At 38.6% G+C, this 21,995-nt stretch overlaps 1 protein-coding gene across 1 annotated transcript; it reads left to right on the forward strand.

The window, feature by feature from the left end:
• The first annotated feature begins 6,509 nt into the window (after positions 1-6,509).
• Positions 6,510-7,265, forward strand: LOC141686164 (uncharacterized). Its single transcript, XM_074491217.1, has one exon. The coding sequence runs from the start codon at positions 6,510-6,512 to the stop codon at positions 7,263-7,265; it is 756 nt and encodes a 251-aa protein (XP_074347318.1).
• The last annotated feature ends 14,730 nt before the right edge of the window (positions 7,266-21,995 follow it).

The raw sequence follows: 21,995 nt of genomic DNA on the forward strand, positions 1-21,995 counted from the left end.
GAAACCAACATAAGAGATTCCTTCTCAGCCATCTGAAATCACTGAATCTCAAGATCCAAAGAAGCAAGTTGAATCAGAACAGAAGAAATCTCCAAGGTACAAGGAATTGGCCAAAAGAACCAAAAGGAAACTTGATTTTGTTGATAAGGAATTGAAGGACCAGTTTTCTAAGGAATCCACTTCAACTACAACTCAAGCATCAAAACCCACTGTGGTATTTGAAGACATCAAGGTGGTGGATCCTTACGGGAACATTCATGGTGAACCTATTGTGCCTAAGGATGAACCAATAGACTGGGAGAGCCTACCAATTCCTGACTTCAATTTGCCAATCCTTACCAAGCCAAAGAGAACAAAGTCAAGAGCAGTCAAGAAAGTGAAGTTGTCACCTCTCAAATCCAAAACTCTAGTCAAAGCTCAATCTAAAGTCAATAAGGGAGATTACATGTACTTGTGTGACATTAAGGAATTTTCTGATCTAAATCTCTATCTAGATGAACTAGAAGAAGCGAGAGGGATTGATGCATACAGAAACCTACCTGAAAGGCTAGTTTTCAAGTACAGGGGAGGAAAGGAGATTCAATGGCCACTTCATAGGATCCTTCAAGAAAGCCAAGTTGTACTAATTAAGGTTTATTCATCTTTCAAGAAGAACTTTGGGTTCAATGTAACTGCAAGAAATTGGTTCTCAAGAAAATTAAAGAACTGAGGAGTTTTAGAGCTAAAGATGCACTCCCAAAGACTCTAATTATCCCTTACACATGGAGAAGAGTGCATCTAAGGCCCTACTGGCTGATGGAGTTCATGGATGACAAAGGAGTGAGAAGATTTTTCAGATTAGAAGACCAATTGAGCATCTCTAGCAATGAGACTCTCTTGGAGATGCAAGAAAAGTTAAATCTCTCAGAATCTGATGAACTGGAATTCCACAGACAGCTCCAGAATCAGATAGAAGAAAATAACAGAAAGTTTGGAAAGAGATCCAGACCTTCAAGGAACTAGATAAATCTGCTCAGGCTAGAGGAGCACCTTGAAAATGACCGTGAGCTAAACTTTGTACATTTTATTAATTGAAGCACTTTACAGTTTTATCTATCTACTTTCAAAGTTGTATTTTTAGGGTTTTTTTAATTATCAAGTTTCTTTTAATTTAGGGCTACAATTCCAGTAGACATAAATTGGGGGATATTGTTGTGTATATGTTGTGAACTTGATGATTTCATTAACAAACCACCTTGGTAGATTTTACTTAGTGAATTTGTAGCACTCGACGGATAAGGATTATAGTCCCGACGGATGACTCAATATAGTCCCGACGGATGATGATTTATTATCCATCGAGTGAGTAGCTTATGTAACAATAAGTCTATAGCACATTTCTGCATACACATTATTTAGATTCTGTTAGTAGCACTCAAGTCATGTTGACTTTATCTAGATATGCAGAATAGGTTGATTAATTATATATAGATGATGTCTTGTAATTCTACATAAATAAAATAAAGTCAAGTGCCAGATTGCTACCCGACGGATAAACAACAATGCCATTCGACGGATGATCAACTAGACAACCCGACGGATGATCATGAACTCGACGGGTGATCATGAACTCGACGGATAAAGAATTCAAATATCTGTTGAAAGTGACAACACAGTCACATGCGTCGAGTGTAAGCATATGGAATGTGGAAGCCTATTCAACTGGGTTTTAGAGAACAAAGAAGCATTGCCATTTCCATGCTATTATGAAGATATTCAAAGATGCTGGAATAGAGTAATAAAGTAGCATAGTATTAGACTTGATAGTTTTTGTTTTATTATCTTGTCTTATTGCTTTATAATCTTGGTGATATATAAATCAAGAAGCATCAAATAGAATAACTAACTAAGAAACTAAACAACCAAGAGAAAAACATTTTGTAAGCTGTATTCTCAGTATTTCTCTGCATTCTTAGTTGTTTATTTGTAAGCAGCTGTGAGCTATTTGCTACACAGAGTTCTCTTGATATATTATATATATCTCTGGTGGATACATTCAAATCCACCAGAAAGTTTTTAAAGACTTGTATTTTTAATTACTTGTGTTTTGATTCATTTCAAGTTATTATTCCGCAATCTGCAAATCAATTCACACTGATATATGTATATTTAAGTTAGAACAATTTTATTTGTGAAAAAATTTCAAGAATTTCATTCAACCCCCTTTCTGTAATTCTTGTTGCATCGTTAAGGGACTAACAATTTCTTAAAATTCCTGAATTCACCCCACGACAACTGTGTACAGGTTGTAGAATGATGTCATATGGGGAAGAAAAGTTGTTGGCTCAGAGGATAGATCAACTTTTCAATATCCCACCGTGGAAGGGCTAATATGATGGAAAATGGGCTTTTACTAACGGAAAGCCCTGAAAGCGGCTTCAACCGTATAAGTTTCAATGGATGAAACCTATTCTTCATTGAAATGAGATAGGTCATAATCTCACGCGTTTACATATTCATGCATACCTTATGTGCATATATGGAAATTAATTATCTCTAGGATGCACCCTATATTTCTTATTTTACCCTACATGTGAACATGTTTCTCAAATATACATATCGTATGTTCTCAAGGAATAAAACTTACAAGGGTTTACATGTATGGGGTTATTGCATTTTATATATTTGCTTACATTATGCATGGGGTTACTATATATTTTTCAAACTTGTCGCCCGAAGCTTTTAAGCAGATACCTAGGCATGCTATAGGTCCCATAATGTAACCACTTGGAAGGATATATCAACAATTGATGGGGTTCTCAATAACCTTCCCTTGGTCTCTCATGTGGTAAACTCAAATAGCCCCATGGAACATAGGCAGGCCGAAAAAGTCCCATATTATATGAGCAGGATTTGAAAGTCCCATATTACATGGGCATGATTTAAAAGTCGCACAGGCGCTGGGTATCATGGGAGAAGTCTTTAAAAACTAAATAACATATTAAGAGGTCAGGTGATGAAACCATGGAAGCCTCTGAAAATTTTGGCTTTGTCTTGAAAAGTGCATTTGTCAAGGTTCAGCCTGATTGCTGAGGCAACAACGGGTATGGAGTTTTTTTTTATACAAAATTATTCACACTTTCATCTTCTTACTTGAATATTCATACTTGCATTATATATGTATGAGTTTCATGCATTATATATAAGAGTTGTTTAGCTGATGCTACTAATCACTCTTTTTAAGTTATCTTGGCAGCCCATGATTCTGGAGAAATGAAGCTGACTTTAAATAGTGGTAGTTTTCGGGCTTCACTCATAAATGATTCTCACCTAAAGATCGACTTCACAGGTAAAAGGAATATCTTGGAAGGCCAATGCATGGCTTTCGAGGAAATGGCTAACAAACAGAGGATACAACTAAAAAGGCCAGGAAGCCTTAAATTGAAACTGGCATGTGAATAAGTGGTCTAAAGTGTATTGAATGATTTTATTTAAGGATTCATCTTGAGGTACATATATTGAGACATTGTATTTCCTGTTTATTACGTCAAGTTAGCTCATGTAAGCTTGGAAGCCAAATGCGGAAGCTATGTATTGCTCTGAGAATGGTAAAAAAGGATTGAACCCTGTGCTATATAGGTTCATCTTGCATTCAATTGTTGCAAGGAATTGGGGGTAGCTGTTATGCCTAAAATCAACCTTGGTTCTGATTTATAGCCCATAAAGGGATTATATGGATTGACATAATGGATTGGGCTTTCTGGACGACAAAGTAAGGATCATGGACTTGGATGGACTAGTATGATAGGGGTATCTAAATATTGGTTAAGGCATGTTATGAGGGGTATCACTAAGAGCAATAAGAGAGGCCTCTTATAGACTATCCATTACCCTAGACTTTTTATAATATGCCAAGACCCAGGGGTAGTCAGGAATCATGATATGCCGAGCTATTCCAATATGATAAGAGGCCAATAAAGGTAGAGTCCTATTTGGAAAAGAACTCTAAGCCAGGAGAGAAAGGAGAATAAGTCTCCTAGTGATCTACGACTACATGTAAGCGAATTTATTCAGTAGTTGCGTATATATACATGATATATGTATGAAATATACATATATCTCATGGATAATTACAACAAATACATGGATAAATAAGGATTCTAGTGGCATGCTAGGAGAAGGACTTTTTGGATTTAGCCAAAACCTAGTTGGATAAGGGCTAGAGGCTTTTATGGGCTTGAGTAAAACGTGACCAACCCATTATGAGGGAGTCATAAGGTAATAGAACTATATATGGACTTGATTCCTATAAATATAGAATATGTAGGCCATCTGCAAAGATTGTACACTCACTTTCTCTACCAAAATACATGGTGGAACTTTTGTGAGACCATTTCTGGGCACCCCCATGGTTGAGTAGGATGTACTCCGCCACCACCGCTCGATATCCTTGCGAATTCAGTCCAAACGCAGTCACAAACGCCTCCCGATACCGGCAGATCATGCCTATTTAATTTTCACGATATGCCCAATTTCCGTCCTAAATCTCCGCTATTTTTCCATTATTCCAGCCAACCTCCCCGAATGTTGCTCCTCACATATTGTACCAAATTTTCCTTACAACACTACGTACAGAGCCAAAGTGAAAATGACAAAGCCAAAGTAAAAGGAGTCTGAGCCTCCAAGGGAACTTTAATTGCAGAAGTTTATTTCATTTAGTAATTTTAAGAATTGAAAAAGTTTGTGAGTTTAGATTAAACCTGACATTGGTAGGAAACAACTATAAAACTCTCTGTGATAGAATTCAATTATCATTATATAATAGCTTATAAGCTTTTATTTAGTCTGACACTTCCAAAAAATATTTTTGAAATAGATCAAATTAAAAATTTGTTTGTCCAATTCATTTTAATATTTAAATAATCGAATGAATTCTTCCGTTATTTTTATGAATCTCTCTCGAATAAGCTTTTTATAAGTCAAAGATCCGAATTCTAATAATGCACTTCTCCTTCCAGCATATGTAGAAATTTCATATTGAGAAATTTGTATCGTAAAATATTACTTAAAAGATATTATTGTGCCCAAAATCTTGCATGGGCTAGATTTAAGGCTCATAAAAGGGATGTGCTTGATTGGAATGGATTATGATGTGTTTTGGTATGGATATGGGCTAAAAGAATCATGGTTTGGAGGTACATGCACCAAAATGCAGGATCTTGATCTAACAACAACTAACCAGGAGGTTCAGCTGGCTATTGATAGGTTGTGTGGTCATATAAAGTATTAGGATACATCAGAAATAAGTCCTTGTGTGCTGGTGAGGTGCTGAAAGCACCTGGATAACTAAAAGGATGGTGAGGTGCTGATGCAGGAGCATCAACATACTTCGGTTGACAGGAATAGCGTAACTCGACTAGCAGAGGTAGTGTTCAACTAGGACTGTACCTCCTACAATAAAAGGAAACAACCTTTATCTACATGAAATGGACTTCTAACATGATTCTATCACCATGAAACATGATAAACATTAATAATTACATGATAAATATATAGATTAATGGAAATCATATCCCGGTAATGGATTAAAGTGGGTTTCTAAGTGTCCAGCCACACCTGAACACTGAATCTCACTTGGAAATAGTTGAATTAACTGTGGGAACTGGTTTTGGCTTATCAAAAACGTTGATTATTGGCCAAGGAATGGAGTCCAACCCTAAAGAACTACATTGAATTTGATCCATATATATAGGGTATGTAGGCAGTTGGGAAATGGGGTTTGAATATTCACTTTTTACACACATTGGCACTTGTAACCATTGTGATTATTTTTCAAGTACATTTGGTAAGAATTGAGAAGGTATTTCTCAGTCATTTTGCTTGGTTCTTTACTAACTCAGTTCATATTTCATACACAAATTCGAACTTTACTTCAGCAGTTATACCTTTGTTCTAACAGCTGCAACAACTTCATTTCACCCGAAAACCAATGATGCTTTAGCTAATTAAGTACGATTAATCCCACTGTGTGGCATGTACCATGGTTACCAGGAGATAATGATGGATTTATGACCACTGAAATGCCGCATGAATTGGAACATATACGAGTGGTCAATTTAATGGAAACTAGTAGAAAAACCTGGGATGAGGAGGTACTGAATGATATCTGCAATGAACATGATGTGCAGCTGATCAAGAATATACCAATTCCAGCTCAGAATGTAGAGGACTCGTGGGTCTGGCGATTCGAAAAGTCTGGAACATTTTCAGTAAAGAGCTGTTATAGAGCATTACAAGGAGAGCAATAGTGGACACATGCAGCATTTTGGAAGAAAATCTGGAAACTGGAACTACTAGGTAAAGTGATTAATTTTGCATGGCGTGTTTGTCGGGGTTGTTTTCCAACTGCTATTGCTTTAATCGTGAAGCGTGTATAAGTAAATAGTAAGTGCCCATGGTGTTTAGTTAAAGATGAAGATGTCACTCATGTTTTGTTCGACTGCTCATTTGCACGAGCGGTATGGACCAGGATGAGACTGAAAGAGGTTAGTACGACATGGTATGAAGGTCACATTACAGATATAATTCAGCAACTTGCAGAAAAATGTCCACGAGATACTCTTGCCTTGATTTTGATGATATGTTGGAACCGATGGAGTCATAGAAATAGGTGGGTTTGGGATAAGGTGAGTGTCTCGGAATTTGGAGTCCAAGCAATGGCGATGAATATGATGCATGAATGGAAACATAAGTGTGCAGAAAGTAGAAGTTACAGAGTAGCTACAGGTGGGCCTTTGACGAGGTGGTATAGACCAACACACGGATGGATCAAAGTAAATACTGATGCTGCTATATTCATGGAATGGAGCAGTACTGGAGTAGGAAGTGTGATTAGAGACGAATACGGGCAGTTTATACGAGCGCGAAACCAGAAAATGCAGGCCTTGTATAGCCCGAGAGAGGCTGAAGCGCTTGGCCTCAAGGAAGCCTTATCATGGGTAAAAAACTTAGGCTACAAACGTTGTGTGTTTGAAACAGATGTGAAAGAGCTTGCGGAGGCATGCATAAACGTTCAAGGAAACTCTTATTTTCATCTGGTTGTGTTAGATTTTATTGACTTATTCAAGCACTTTGATGAAGTGCTAATAGACTTTGTTCCGAGATCTGCGAATGTAGTAGCTCATGAATTAGCACGGGTTACTTATTCTATGTCAGGCGTCCATGAGTGGGTTGATAACCCTCCTGATTGTATTCATGATGCGTTGATCATTGATTCAATTGAATGAAAGCAAGTCCTTTAAGTTCAAATAAAAAAGAAAAAAAAAAGTACGATTAATGCGGGGGCATTATAAACAATTTTCTTTCATAACAGAAATATAATTTATTTACTTTAATTTAATGATCCGGAGTCTGGACTCTAGCATGAGCAAACAATAGTAGCTTATGATGGATGATAGATGAAAATGACAAACTCAAATTGCATCGGCCATATTATTATCAGTTAATCATATGCAATCTTCCATATTTAGATGTCCATTTCATGTCAATGTCTAAGATCTTTTAATTACTATAGACAATTCATGTCTCTGTTAAACGTTCAAGGGTCCCTAATGTAATGTAATTAGCATATTCGTTTCTATAGAAAATACGATAACTATTCTAATATATATTCCAATTTGTTGTTTTTTTTCTTTCTTTTTTTGACAAAAAAACACCTAAAACTTCATTCATGATCACACTTCCAAAGTGAGACAAGATTATGAACAAGCCACCTTAATTACTTTTCAAAGGGAATATAAAATTGAACGAATTCCGACATGTGAACAAATACATTTTTAAATCTTATCCTTATTAATTAATAATAGTACATATTCATAACATAATTAAAAAATTATAATATTGTTTAATTTATATTTTGAAATTTTGAAGAACTTGACATTACTCGTTATCTTAATTTTTTTTCCATAAGTTATCTTAATTTTAGAAAGTGCAGACCTAAATGAAAAAAAAATCTATCATCATTAATTATCAAAAAATGAAATAAAATAAATGACTAGTTTATTATCATCACATTAGCACCACAGTTCACATACATACCAAACTAGCTAATTCAAACTAAATAGTTATTACTCCCTCTATCTCATTCATTTTTATACAATTTCCTTTTTTAAATATTCCATATTGTAAAAATTTAATAATATAAAAATCAACTATATCCACTACTTACTCCCACTATACTCACTTTATCCATTTATATTGTTTCATTACTACTATTCTTGTCCTCCGTGCCCCAACCATTTATTGTATACAAATGACCGGGACGTAGGGAGTATTTAATACTGGAGATGCGGTCTAGGACTCCGACTCATTATTACTCTCTCCGCCCCCTCAATTCTTTACGGTGGGATATGGGGGCTCGATACATATTTTAATACTATTATTAAATATAGTTACATAGTTTTTTTTAAAAAAAATTAAAATTAAAATATAATATTCAAACTTTTATAAAAAAATAATTTTAAAAATAAATTATGAAAATATACTTTATAGTTGCCTTAAATGTGTGTCAAGCATGTGAAAAAATTGTAAAAAAATGAGAGGGGACGAAGATAGTATTATTTAAGTAACTAGGTGACCCTTCTGAAGCATTCACAAATAACGCCAATATAATTCTGAAAAAATGTCCAAATATCTATATTTCATCATCCCGAATGCATGACCTAAAATATCTATTAAATACACATTTTGAAAAAAAATATCCAAATTTACAAAAACACGCATTTAACAAATGCACATTCCATAATATGCATTTCAAAAATACATTTCTTCCCTTTTTTTAATAAAAGATACATATTTTGTACATGCGTATCGCCATATACGCATTACAGAATTGTACATCCAATTTTATTTTTTTAAAAATAGTTTTCTCTAACTTTTTAATTGAATAAAAAGAAACACATGTGTATCCCGTGATGCGCATTCACATAGCCGTGAGGGTGTGCGAGTGGTGCCACCGCACAGGACCCTCAAAATATGAGGGGCACATTTTTTTTATATACATACGTGTATATATGTTTACTAAAATAGGAAAAAAAATGTTTAGTAAAAAAATTATAATTTTTTTTAATGTTAAAAATTTGTAAATGAAAAATAATTAAAAAAATATTATACATTTAAATAATATTAAATTATTATCTTGAATCAGTCATATTAATTCTAAAAATACTTATATAAAAATTATTTAAAAACGAAAGTTGCATTGTAAATCACCATTAATGCTCTAGTTTGACTAGGAAAGCTACTATTTTTAATGAAAAGTTTATAGTTAACTAATATATTTATATATAGTTATTTTTTATTGGTAACAATATATATTATTATGCATTCAAATAATGATTCAAATTTTAGGTATATTATTCATCATAAAATATCCAATTTTAGTTATATATTTTATGAAACAAGTCAATTTAATATAAAATAAATTAAATAATGGGTTGAAGAGATCTAAATTATAAGTTTATGTATAAATTAATTTTTATTTGAATATTTTTTGTTTATCAATATTATATCTTACTTTTTTATAAAATAATATATCATAAGTCATATGTATAACTTATTTATTAAACATAAATATTTAATTTCTAAAATATAGTATAACATATTAAAATTTACATGTATAACTGTTTTTTATTTAATTTTGATTAAGTAATAAAATTACTTTTTGTATTTGATAGGGATAAATAAATTATGATTGTATAATTAAATACTGCATTAATTGTACAAGCTGTGGGCTGCTAGGCCCAATAAAAAGATATATGATACTCAGACCAGAAAGGTTAAGCCTGATGGACCAGATCAGGCCTGATGGAATAAAAAAGGCCCAAAAGCCCTAATTATTAATTAATTTCGTAATTAATTAATAAGGGAAAAATCAGCTATTGAGAAGAGTCCCGATAAGGATATAAATCCTTATAGATTAGCCTCAAGGGGACCTAAAAGGATAAGGAATCGGCTTCCTACTTCCTAGGACTCCTAAGTCTATCCTAATTCAGAGGCTTGTCCACCAAGTCTCCTATACCAAGTCCAATTCAAGGACTCCCACATCTATATAAGGGGCCTCACCCCACAAATCAGAACTACGTTTTTTGGCTTGATTCTCTAATTCACAGAGATACGTAGGCATCTCGTAAAGGCAGAATTAAGCTACGATACACGAGAGCAGCCATTAAAGGCCTTGAGCTCCCGAATCTTAGTAATAAATACAGCAAATAATAACCTGAGTTTTTTATCTATAACATTTGGCGCCGTCTGTGGGAAAGCACAACAACAACCATGGCGAGAACACGGAGAACAATTGGAGCTCTAGAGGAAGGAACACCATCGGAGATAACCCAGGTGATTTCATCAACCATGGAGGTTCCTCCCCATTGAACTTATGCATCTACTCAGGAGGAAGCCCAGACAGGGGCAACTCAACCCCAGCTACAAGGGGCAACTCCCCCGATTCAAGGTACGAATCCTCAAGTTCAACAAATACATATACCTGTGAATTCTCGACCCGTCGGGTATGAATATTCAACTATTGTTACTACTAACCCCCCTTATGGGATGCCCCTTCACCCTGAGGTTGGAGGAAGTGGATATGCTGGGCGAAGCGAAGCACGAGGGCGGTCGCCCCCCTATATACGAGGTTTGGGTCCTATCCCTGAGGATCGGGAATTTTCTGGTCCATACACTGAGAGAGACTCCGAATCTTCGGATGATGAAGTGGCCCCGAGAAGGAGGCGTCCTGGAAAAGAGCCAATGGCCGATGGAAAACAACGCCCCCAGAGCACCCCAGGGGCGAATCCCCAAGAAGTGCAGGAAAGGATCAGGGCTCATGAGGCTGAAATCCAAAGGCTGAGACGTGATTTGGAGGCTCACCAGGCCACCAGACCCCAGATACTTCCTAGGGGGAGAAATCCTCCTCCTGTCATAGACCCGGATGGTCCGGTAAGAAGAAGGGCTGCTGTCCCAAGAACTGATCCAAGCAATCTCCTTCCCCTTGGAGATCCTGATGATCCAACTCTACCTTTCACAGAAGAAATAATGAATGCCCATATTTCAAGAAAATTCAAGATGCCCACTATCAAAGCCTATGATGGCACGGGTGACCCCGCTAATCATGTTAGGATATTCTCTAATGCACTGCTGCTGCAACCCGTGAATGATGCTATAAAGTGTCGGGCCTTCCCTCAAACCCTGTCGGGTATGGCTCAAAGATGGTACAGTCGCTTGCCCCCAAACTCTATTGGATCATTCAGAGAATTAAGTCAGGCTTTTATTAAGCAATTCATCAGTGGAAGAGTCCATGAGAAAAGTTCAGCATCTCTTATGAGTCTTGTGCAGGGAGCTAAAGAATCCTTGAGGGATTACCTGAATCGTTAGACAAAGGAGGCTTTAAAAGTCCCAGACCTTGATGATAAGGTAGCCATGATAGCACTGCAACAAGGAACTAGGGATGAGTTTTTCAAGATGTCCTTGGCCAAACGTCCCCCTGAAAACATGTTGCAACTCCAAGAGAGGGCGGGGAAGTATATCAAGGTTGAAGAAAGCATGAGGAAGACCGTAGTAAGTAATGAGCCCACTGGAGGCAAGAAACGAAAAACTGATTTGGAGTATATCGCTAAGGACAAATATCCTAGAACCGAACAAAACCCTGATTCAACCCCCAAGAAGGGAGGACCTGGGCAAAAGTTCACTGAATACGCTAAACTGAGTGCTCCTAGAAGTCAGATTTTGATGGAGATTGAGAAAGATAGAGATATTCGCTGGCCTAAGCCCTTGAAGGCTGATCCCGACAAGCTAGATAAGAGCAAGTATTGCAGGTTTCACAAGGATGTTGGCCATGACACCGATGAGTGTAGGCAATTGAAAGATGAAATTGAGTTTTTGATTCGAAAAGGAAGGTTGAACAAGTATACTGGAGATGGAGGGGACAGAAACAATAATGGAAGGAAGAACTTTGAAGATCGTAGGAGGGACCAAGACGATCAGGGGCGGAATCCCCAACCTAGAGGGCCGGTTATAAATGCAATTTTTGGAGGACCACGACGCCCTCGAGAACCTGTGCTAAACACGATCTTTGGAGGTCCAACTGCTGCTGGATTGTCCAAAAATTCCAGAAAGGCATACACCAGGGAGGTTATGCATATTGTTGGCGAAGCCCCGAAGAGGGCCAGGACAGAAGTAACATTGACTTTTGATGATTCTGACCTAGAGGGCGTGAAGTTTCCCCATGACGACCCGCTCGTCATAACACCGATAATAGGAAATAGCCCGGTTAAGAGGGTCCTTGTGGATAATGGTGCTTCTGTGGATATCTTGCTCCATGACACCTTTCTAAGGATGGGGTATAGCGACTCCCAGTTGACACCAACCGACATGCCGATATATGGATTTGCTGGAGTAGAATGTCCTGTGGAAGGGATAATCAAATTGCCAACCACCATAGGTACGGAGCCAAGGCAAGCAACGCAGATGCTGGATTTCGTGGTGGTAAAGGCTAGTTCAACTTATAATGCTATCATGGGGAGAACAGGGATACATGCCTTCAAGGCAGTCCCCTCTTCCTACCATTCAGTCATGAAGTTTCCCACCCGAAATGGGATTGGAGAAGAGAGAGGAGATCAAAAAATGGCTAGAAGCTGTTATGTGGCCTCTTTGAGGGCAGATGGAGTCGGGGGGCAGGTTCTTCCTATTGAAGATATGGATGTTCGAGAAAATGATGAGAATAGAGGAAGGCCAGCAGAAGAATTGGTTTCGGTTCCTTTAGACCCCAAGAATCCTGAGAGGATGACTTTCATTGGAGCCACATTAGAGGAGCCCCTTAGAGGGAAGTTAGTGAAATTTTTGCAAGAAAATAGTGATGTGTTTGCATGGTCAGCAGCTGATATGCCAGGCATAGACCCAGAGTTAATTACTCACAAGCTAAACGTGGATCCAAGCCGGAAGACAGTGAAACAAAAGAAAAGAAATTTTGTCCCGGAAAGACAAGAGGCTATAAAACAGGAAGTAGAAAAGCTCTTAGAGGCTGGTTTCATTGAGGAGATTCAATTTCCAGAGTGGTTAGCAAACCCTGTAATGGTGAAGAAGGCTAATGGAAAGTGGAGGATGTGTATAGACTTCACTGATCTGAATGATGCATGCCCCAAAGACTGTTTTCCGCTGCCTAGAATTGATACTTTGATTGATGCCACTGCTGGACATGAGATGCTGAGTTTCATGGATGGATTTAGCGGATACAACCAGATCAAAATGCATAAGGATGACATTCCAAAGGTATCATTTATCACTGACTTTGGTGTTTATTGTTATCTTGTTATGGCGTTTGGTCTCAAGAATGCAGGAGCCACCTATCAAAGGTTGGTGAATAGAATTTTTAAGGATCTTATTGGTAAGACTATGGAAGTTTATGTTGATGACATGTTAGTCAAGAGTCTAGTAAAGACTGATCATATAGCCCATTTAAGGGAAGCTTTTGAGGTCCTGAGGTACCACAAGATGATGTTAAATCCTACGAAGTGTGCTTTCGGAGTAGGATCTGGAAAATTCTTGGGATTAATGGTCTCAAAAAGAGGAATTGAGGCTAATCCCGATAAAATAAAGGCGATCCTGGACATGGAACCACCAAAAACTATCAAGGATGTTCAGAAGCTCACAGGAAGGGTTGCTGCGCTAGGACGATTCATCTCCAAGTCAGGAGATAAGTGCTTGTCATTCTTCAAGTCACTAAAGAACATTAAAGACTTTGTATGGAGTGAGGAAAATCAGAAGGCATTTGAAGAATTAAAGAAATATATGGGCCAGGCCCCGTTGTTGGCCAAGCCAGTTCTGAGTGAAGTTTTATTCTTGTACTTGGCTGTTTCAGAGAGCGCCTTGAGCGCGGTGTTGGTTAAAGAGGAACTGAAAGTCCAGAAACCCGTATACTATGTCAGCAAAATCTTGCATGGTGCTGAGTTGAATTATTCAACTATTGAAAAATTCGCTTTAGCCTTGGTAATGGCTTCAAGAAAGCTGCGTCCTTATTTTCAAGCTCACCAGATTGAAGTGCTAACAAATCAGCCACTGAGAAACATCATTCACAGTCCCAAGGCAAGTGGGAGACTGATTAAGTGGGCAATAGAGTTGGGAGAGTTCGATCTCAAGTATAAGCCGCGCACGGCTATAAAAGCCCAGACACTAGCTAACTTCGTGGTGGAATGTACCATACCCAACCAAGAAGTCGGGGGGCAGGAAGATACCATACCTCAAGACAAGGGAGTCGACAATGGGGACAAAGAGAAGGATGATAAAGAATATTGGGTTCTCTATTTTGATGGGGCATCAAAAACAAACTCCAGTGGAGCGGGATTGGTTTTGCAAAGCCCTGATGGATTCTTAATTGAGTATGCTATGAAGCTAGACTTCCCAACCACAAACAATGAGGCAGAGTATGAAGCCCTGATTGCTGGCCTTGGTCTAGCTGGGACACTTAGAGTAAAAAACTTAAAGGTCCGTGGAGACTCGAAGCTGATCATATCCCAGGTAAAGGGAGAATTTGAGGCAAGGGATGATACGATGGCTAAGTATGTACGCCTAGTAAGGGCTGTGATGACTCAATTTAATGAATGCCATGTTGAACACATTCTAAGGGAAGAAAATGCTAAGGCAGATGCGCTATCAAAGTTTGTTTCATCTGAGATAGAAGAAAGTTCAAGAAGTGTATACTTCCGTGTATTGAAGACACGAAGCATAGATGTTAAGCTTGTGGCTCCCATAGGCCTGAGGACGTCATGGATTGATCCCATCAAGGCTCACATTCAGACCGGTTGGTTGCCAAGTGATGCAACTGAAGCACGGAAGTTAACTATTCGAGCACTAAGGTACTCTTTGATAGATGGGATTCTGTATAAAAGATCTTTCATGGTTCCTTACTTAAGGTGTCTTAGGCCCGATGAGGCACGCTTGGCTCTTGAGGAAGTGCATAAAGGTATTTGTGGGCAACACCTGGGGGGCAGGGCCTTGGCTCATAAGATAACCCGTTTAGGCTTCTATTGGCCAGAAATGATGGCTGATGCCAAAGAATATGTGAAGAAGTGTGATCGCTGTCAGAAGCATGCACCAGTTGTTAGACAACCCCCCGAGATGCTGACCTCTATCAACTCCCCAATCCCCTTTGCTATGTGGGGGATGGATATTCTAGGGCCTTTCCCTATGGCCATAGCACAAAGGAAGTTTCTGATTGTAGCCATTGATTATTTCACTAAGTGGATTGAAGCCAAGCCCTTGGCCAAAATCACAACTAAGCAGGTTGCACAATTCCTGTGGGAAAACATTATGTGCCGATATGGGATTCCCCATATCCTCGTCACTGACAATGGAACACAATTCAACAATGAGGAATTCAAGAAGTATTGTAAAGAAAATGAAATTGAGTTACGGTTCACCTCTGTGGCTCACCCGCAAGCCAATGGGCAAGCGGAGGTAGCAAATCGGATAATCCTGGATGGACTACGGAAGAGGATCGAGAAGTCAAGAAATAATTGGGTGAATGAGATACTTCCGATACTATGGGCCTATAGGACTACCTGTAGAGTCACGACTGGAGCAACTCCCTTCATGTTGGCATATGGGGCAGAAGCAGTGGTTCCCGTGGAGATATCACATTCTTCTCCAAGAATTCAAGCTTTCAATGCTGGGGAAAATGAGGAAGGGCAAAGGTTGGCGCTGGAATTAATTGATGAAGTGCGAGATAAGGCACATGCAAAGATAGTAGAGTATCAGAAAAAAGGCTTCGTTCTACTACAACCTAAGGGTTAAAGAGAGGTTTTTCAAGCAAGGTGATCTAGTCTTGAGAAAAATAGAGGCTTCTGGTGTCGGACAGAAAGGAAAGCTAGCCCCAAATTGGGAAGGGCCGTACAGAGTCAAGAGCGTTCAGGGTAGAGGAACCTACAAGCTGGAAACTATGGATGGTTTTGAAGTCCCGAGGACCTGGCATGCACAAAACTTGAAGGTTTACTACGTGTAAGATAGGCGAAGTACGATTCTCACTTGTCATTGTGACAAGTAGGTTTAAAAGCACCTGGAAGCTTTGCTTGCGTAGGATTTTATATTCCAGTAGAATTTACATTGTCTAGTTATTATTGATTATGGTCGAACCCATGCTATGTAAGGTTTTGAAAAACCAGACTTTATATTAAAGAGTTTGAAATTATTTCAATCCAAGGATGTTTAAGATTCAAATGCATATTAAGATTGTAAAGTCAAAACAGAAAGAGGCAAGAAAAGCAACATATAAAATATAAGCCCCGAAGGGTGATAAGTTCTGAATACGATTAAGTCAATACATAGAAAGCCACAATGGGCCAAACAAGAAAAACAAAATACTCAAAGATCCTTGAAGAAGTCATCATCGATGTTTCCTTCATCGGCAGCAGGATAAGGAACTGGAACAGGATCAGCACCTCGAGGAGAAACAGCTTCGGCCTCAGCAGAAGAAGCAAGAATAGGAGAAAGAGGGATATCATCAAGAAGAGGCTCTTTCCCAGGAATATCAGGGACTGGATAGGCAGTGAGAGTCACCTCCGGAATCTTCTTTCCAATCTCCTCTACTATCTGCTCCCAACAGCTAGAAAAGGTCTCCGGGAAGTTAGCATCGTACTCAGCATTTAGGACATCCTGAAAGTCCTGAGATGCCTTATACTCAGTTATCACCTCAGCTCGGGCCCTTTGAGCATCCAGCTCCAGCTTACGAACTTTCTCCTTCTCATCCGCCAGCTCCTTCTCTACCTCACGGAAACGAGTGAAGTTGGCCTCGGAAGCCTTGAGGTACCTATCCCTGTCCCTCTCAGCAATAGTTAGGCTGGTCCTCACATCCTTCAAATTGTGAAGGGCAGCCTGGAGATAGGTATTCATCTGCACGAACATATCAAAGTACAGTAAGTAATAAAAAAAAATAGTTAAAAAAGGAAGAGGCTTACAGAAGCCACGACCTGAGCACCCAGACGCTCAATCTGTAGGTCATCAGAAGACTCTACGATCTCAGCCCTGTCACGAGGCGTGATCACACTCTGAGACCAAACGGCGGCAGCCTCGGAACTCCCTACCACCGTGTCCCTCCTCTGAAGGCCCCAAGTAACGGTGAAGGGAGAGGTATCTTCATCAAGGCTAAGAGGCCTCTGGGATAAAAAGGTAGGGACGGCCTCCTGAACCGTGACTGAAGGGCCGTCACCAATCCTAACCCGCTTGTCGCGGTGGGTCTCAACAGCAGAGCCCTTGGCGGCACGGGCCTCCCGCTTCTTGAAGATTGTGTCCAAAGCGGCCCTAGCTGCAGGCAAATACGAGCACGTAAGAAAAAGGACAAATAGAGAATGGAGAAAATGGAACAAAAAGGGGAAAGAAATACCCTCGGGACCAAGGTCACTTAGACCTAAACCTTGCAAATTACCCTCTGAAAGGATGAGAGCGCAATGGTGCAAGTTATCGGCAGTAATGGCCTTGATGGCCGCATCCTCATCTATCCCCAATTTTAGGTCTCTTAAAGACCCGTCTATACTTTTTGAGAAGTTGGGCCTGAAAAAATGGTCCCAACCTTCCTCGGAATCCAGAAATACATAAAACCACTCACTCTTCCATGTTGGATACGAGTCGGGATTGGTGCCAGAAATAAAGCAGGAACGAGCCAAGGATCTATGAACTATTTTGACCCATCCTTGGTCCTCAGAAGCATTTACAAATTTAAATAAATAACGAAAGACACAAACATTTGGCTCAAAACCGTGTTTACGAGATTGGGCCATATAACAGTGAATAAAACGCCAAGAGTTGGGTGTGAGTTGGGTCGGACAGACTCGGGCCTCAGCCAAAAGGCGAAAAACAAAAGGATAAGGAGGTAGGCGAAAACCAGCATAGAAGGTTTCCTTATAGACCCGAATGGCCCCAGGTTTTGGGTAGCAGGCCCTATCATTTGGGCCTGGAGCCTCGGCCTTATAAGGGTGAGAAATGCCAAAAAGGCGGGCTATGGTACCTACTTGATCTGGACCAAATCTAGAAGGATAATTATATGCATCTAAGTGTAACATGTTAGGAAAGACTTGCCTAAATTCGGTTAAAAGATCCCTAAGAGAAATAACTGAGGAATGTACAAGAGATTTTTTATCTCGGCTGGCCCTAGAGGGACGGGCAACAACTTGGGGGACATGGGAGTGAGATGAATCAGAATCCGCCATGGATGAAGACAAAAACCCAGGAAGCTCTTGAAAGTAAGTAAAGAAGATGAAGATTCAAACGGAATCTTCAAAATAAGCCCAGAAAGCGGCGGAGTAGAAAGCCGGAAATCGCTTGGAGGTGGCGATTCTTGAGAGACTAATTGCAGAGTTGAAGTTTAGAAATTTTTGTGAAAGTGAAGTGTGAGAAATGAACTCACACTCCACCTCTTATATAGAGGAGCTCAAAGATGCACAAACGGGCCTGGGCCTAAGAAAAAGGCGGGAAGCCCATAAGATTTGAATTTTGAAAAGGTTTAAAATCAAAGTTCATTGAATGAATCAAGGCTCGAACAGCCTCAACAACGCCCAGGATGCATCATCCCTAGCCGTTGTTAGAAGTGTGACTCCTAGGCGTGGTACAACAACGCCCAGGAAGCATCTGTCCTCAACAACGTCCAGGGTGCATCATCCCTAGCCGTTGTTAGAAGTGTGGCTCCTAGGCGTGGTACAACAACGCCCAGGAAGCATCTGTCCTCAACAACGCCCAGGGTGCATCATCCCTAGCCGTTGTTAGAAGTGTGGCTCCTAGGCGTGGTACAACAACGCCCAGGAAGCATCTGTCCTCAACAACGTCCAGGGTGCATCATCCCTAGCCGTTGTTAGAAGTGTGGCTCCTAGGCGTGGTACAACAACGTCCATAAAGCATCTGTCCTCAACAACGCCCAGGGTGCATCATCCCTAGCCGTTGTTAGAAGTGTGGCTCCTAGGCGTGGTACAACAACGCCCAGGAAGCATCTGTCCTCAACAACGCCCAGGATGCATCATCCCTAGCCGTTGTTAGAAGTGTGGCTCCTAGGCGTGGTACAACAACGTCCAGGAAGCATCTGTCTCCAACAACGCCCAGGACGCAAGTTTCCTAGACGTTGTTAGAAAACTGTCTCCTAGGCGTGGGTGCACGACGTCTAGGATCTATGAAAGCATCTGTCTCCAACAACGCCCAGGACGCAAGTTTCCTAGACGTTGTTAGGAAACCGTCTCCTAGGCGTGGATCAACAACGCCCAGGAAGCATCAGCCTCCAACAACGCCTAGGACGCAAGTTTCCTAGACGTTGTTAGGAAACTGTCTCCTAGGCGTGGATCAACAACGCCTAGGATGTATTGAGCAGCAAAAGTTCTATTTTTCTGATCATTTAATTAGAAATTAGGGAAAAAATCCAAGGAAATTCCTTAAGTATTTTCTGAAAAATGTTAATATTTTCAGAAATAAGGAATAAATCCAGAAAATTAAAGGATAAATCCCAGAAATTAGGGAAAAAATCCAGAAAAATAAGGAAATTTCCTTAACTATTTTCTGAAAAATGTTAATATTTTCAGAAATAAGGAATAAATCCAGAAAATTAAAGGATAAATCCCAGAAAATAAGGGAAAAATTCCAGAAAATTAGGGAAAAAATCCTGGAAAAATAAGGAAATTTCCTTAAATATTTTCTGAAAAATGTTAATATTTTCAGAAATAAGGAATAAATCTAGAAAATTAAAGGATAAATCCCAGAAAATCCCAGAAAATAAGGGAAAAATTCCAGAAAATTAGGGAAAATCCCAGAAAATTAGGGAAAAATTCAGAAAATAAGGGAAAAATCCCGAAAATAAGGGAACAATTCCTGGAAATTAAGATAATTCTTGAATAAAAGGAAAAATTCATTGTAAATGTGTAGGTCGCTCCACACTCTACGGAAAAGTGAAACCCTGTAAGGGAACAAATAGACTTAACTTCTGCGAAACCTAATCAATATTTCCCAAAAGTTGGGGGGCAAATGATAGGGATAAATAAATTATGATTGTATAATTAAATACTGCATTAATTGTACAAGCTGTAGGCTGCTAGGCCCAATAAAAAGATATATGATACTCAGACCAGAAAGGTTAAGCCTGATGGACCAGATCAGGCCTGATGGAATAAAAAAGGCCCAAAAGCCCTAATTATTAATTAATTTCGTAATTAATTAATAAGGGAAAAATCAGCTATTGAGAAGAGTCCCGATAAGGATATAAATCCTTATAGATTAGCCTCAAGGGGGCCTAAAAGGATAAGGAATCAGCTTCCTACTTCCTAGGACTCCTAAGTCTATCCTAATTCAGAGGCTTGTCCACCAAGTCTCCTATACCAAGTCCAATTCAAGGACTCCCACATCTATATAAGGGGCCTCACCCCACAAATCAGAACTACGTTTTTTGGCTTGATTCTCTAATTCACAGAAATACGTAGGCATCTCGTAAAGGCAGAATTAAGCTACGATACACGAGAGCAACCATTAAAGGCCTTGAGCTCCCGAATCTTAGTAATAAATACAGCAAATAATAACCTGAGTTTTTTTATCTATAACAGTATTTTAATTATTATATTTTGTTTATAAACTTCAGATTTTATTATTTTATATAATTTTCTTTAAAAAAAATTAATAGGACACTTTTTTAGATTTTGAACCGGTCACTTAAAATCTCAGGCACGGCTCTGCGCATTCATATAATACACATGTGATATATATTTTAGGCCACCTGATTTAAATCTGGTTTATTTTGGGTCATCATTTCTGTATGATGGACATTTAGGGCCATCACTTTTTTATTTTTTTTAAATTTCAGACATTACACAAATTTATCATAGAATTAATTTTTTATTAACTTTTAATCTTAAAATTGAGTATATATTTTTCTAAAAAAACTGTATGAGTCTGAGTTTGAATACGGTGAAGGCAGAAGATACGTTACTAATGCAGATAAAATATATTTCTAACGCGGCTTTATGCATATATATTGTTGGTATTTTAATTAGCTAGTGTCACTCTTTGATAACATATTTTTATGCATTGCAATAAAAGAATAGTCGAGTAAAAGATTCTGCAAATCTTTTTATGTCATTGTTAAATGGCACTAAATTAATGAAATCATTAAAGTAATTAATTAATCTGTTTTATTAACAAATAAACCTAGTTACCTATAAGGCTATAAGTAGACCTGACAACGTTTCGTGTCGTGTACAAGCGTTCCGTGTATTTTCGTGTACCAAATCTTAAACCCAAATCCGACCCGAATTTGCATTCGTATACCAATTTGGTGACACTAACCGGGAACTAATATATTCGTGTTTACCCGTTTTAGTACACTAAAGTACACAGATTATATACAAAAAATATTAATTATTAAAAAATGTAATAGATAATTAAATGGTGAATTGCTCACTCACGTAGTCAAAGAATAATAAAATATATTTTTGTATTTACAATTATATATATGTTATTTAGAATAGGTAAAATTCACATTTGGTATATATTATATATATGTAAATTATATATTTTTAAAAATTTAATTATTAATTTATTCCGTGTACTTTTGCTCCGTGCCGTGTATCTATATCAGAAACTCAAACCCGACAGTAATTATATTCATGTTTTTTCGTGTTCGTGTACTAAATTTTTGAACCTAAATACTAATTGTTCGTGTCGTTTTATACCGTGTTCACTTATCGTATACTAGTATTGCAACACTATAACTATGAGAATATATTCCCCACATATTTTGCCGAAAAACAACAAAATGACAGTATTGCCCATGTATGGTTTCAAGACAAGCTTGAATAGATTTTGACACATTGGGAACATTGTGCATGTTCCCGTCTCTTTGTTTTTGGACAAAATGCCCGATGTTAAAATAATCTTAACATATGGAGTAATTAATTAGTGAAGCTAAGGACTACCCGTCTGCTGTCCTGCAAACTTTAAACAAATCTAAT

Source organism: Apium graveolens, chromosome 9, assembly GCF_009905375.1.
Source record: "Apium graveolens cultivar Ventura chromosome 9, ASM990537v1, whole genome shotgun sequence".
Classification (NCBI taxonomy): Eukaryota; Viridiplantae; Streptophyta; class Magnoliopsida; order Apiales; family Apiaceae; genus Apium; species Apium graveolens.

Excerpts from the sequence above, each read along its gene's own strand:
- LOC141686164 (XM_074491217.1), top strand. The coding sequence starts at position 6,510 with ATGAGACTGAAAGAGGTTAGTACGACATGGTATGAAGGTCACATTACA.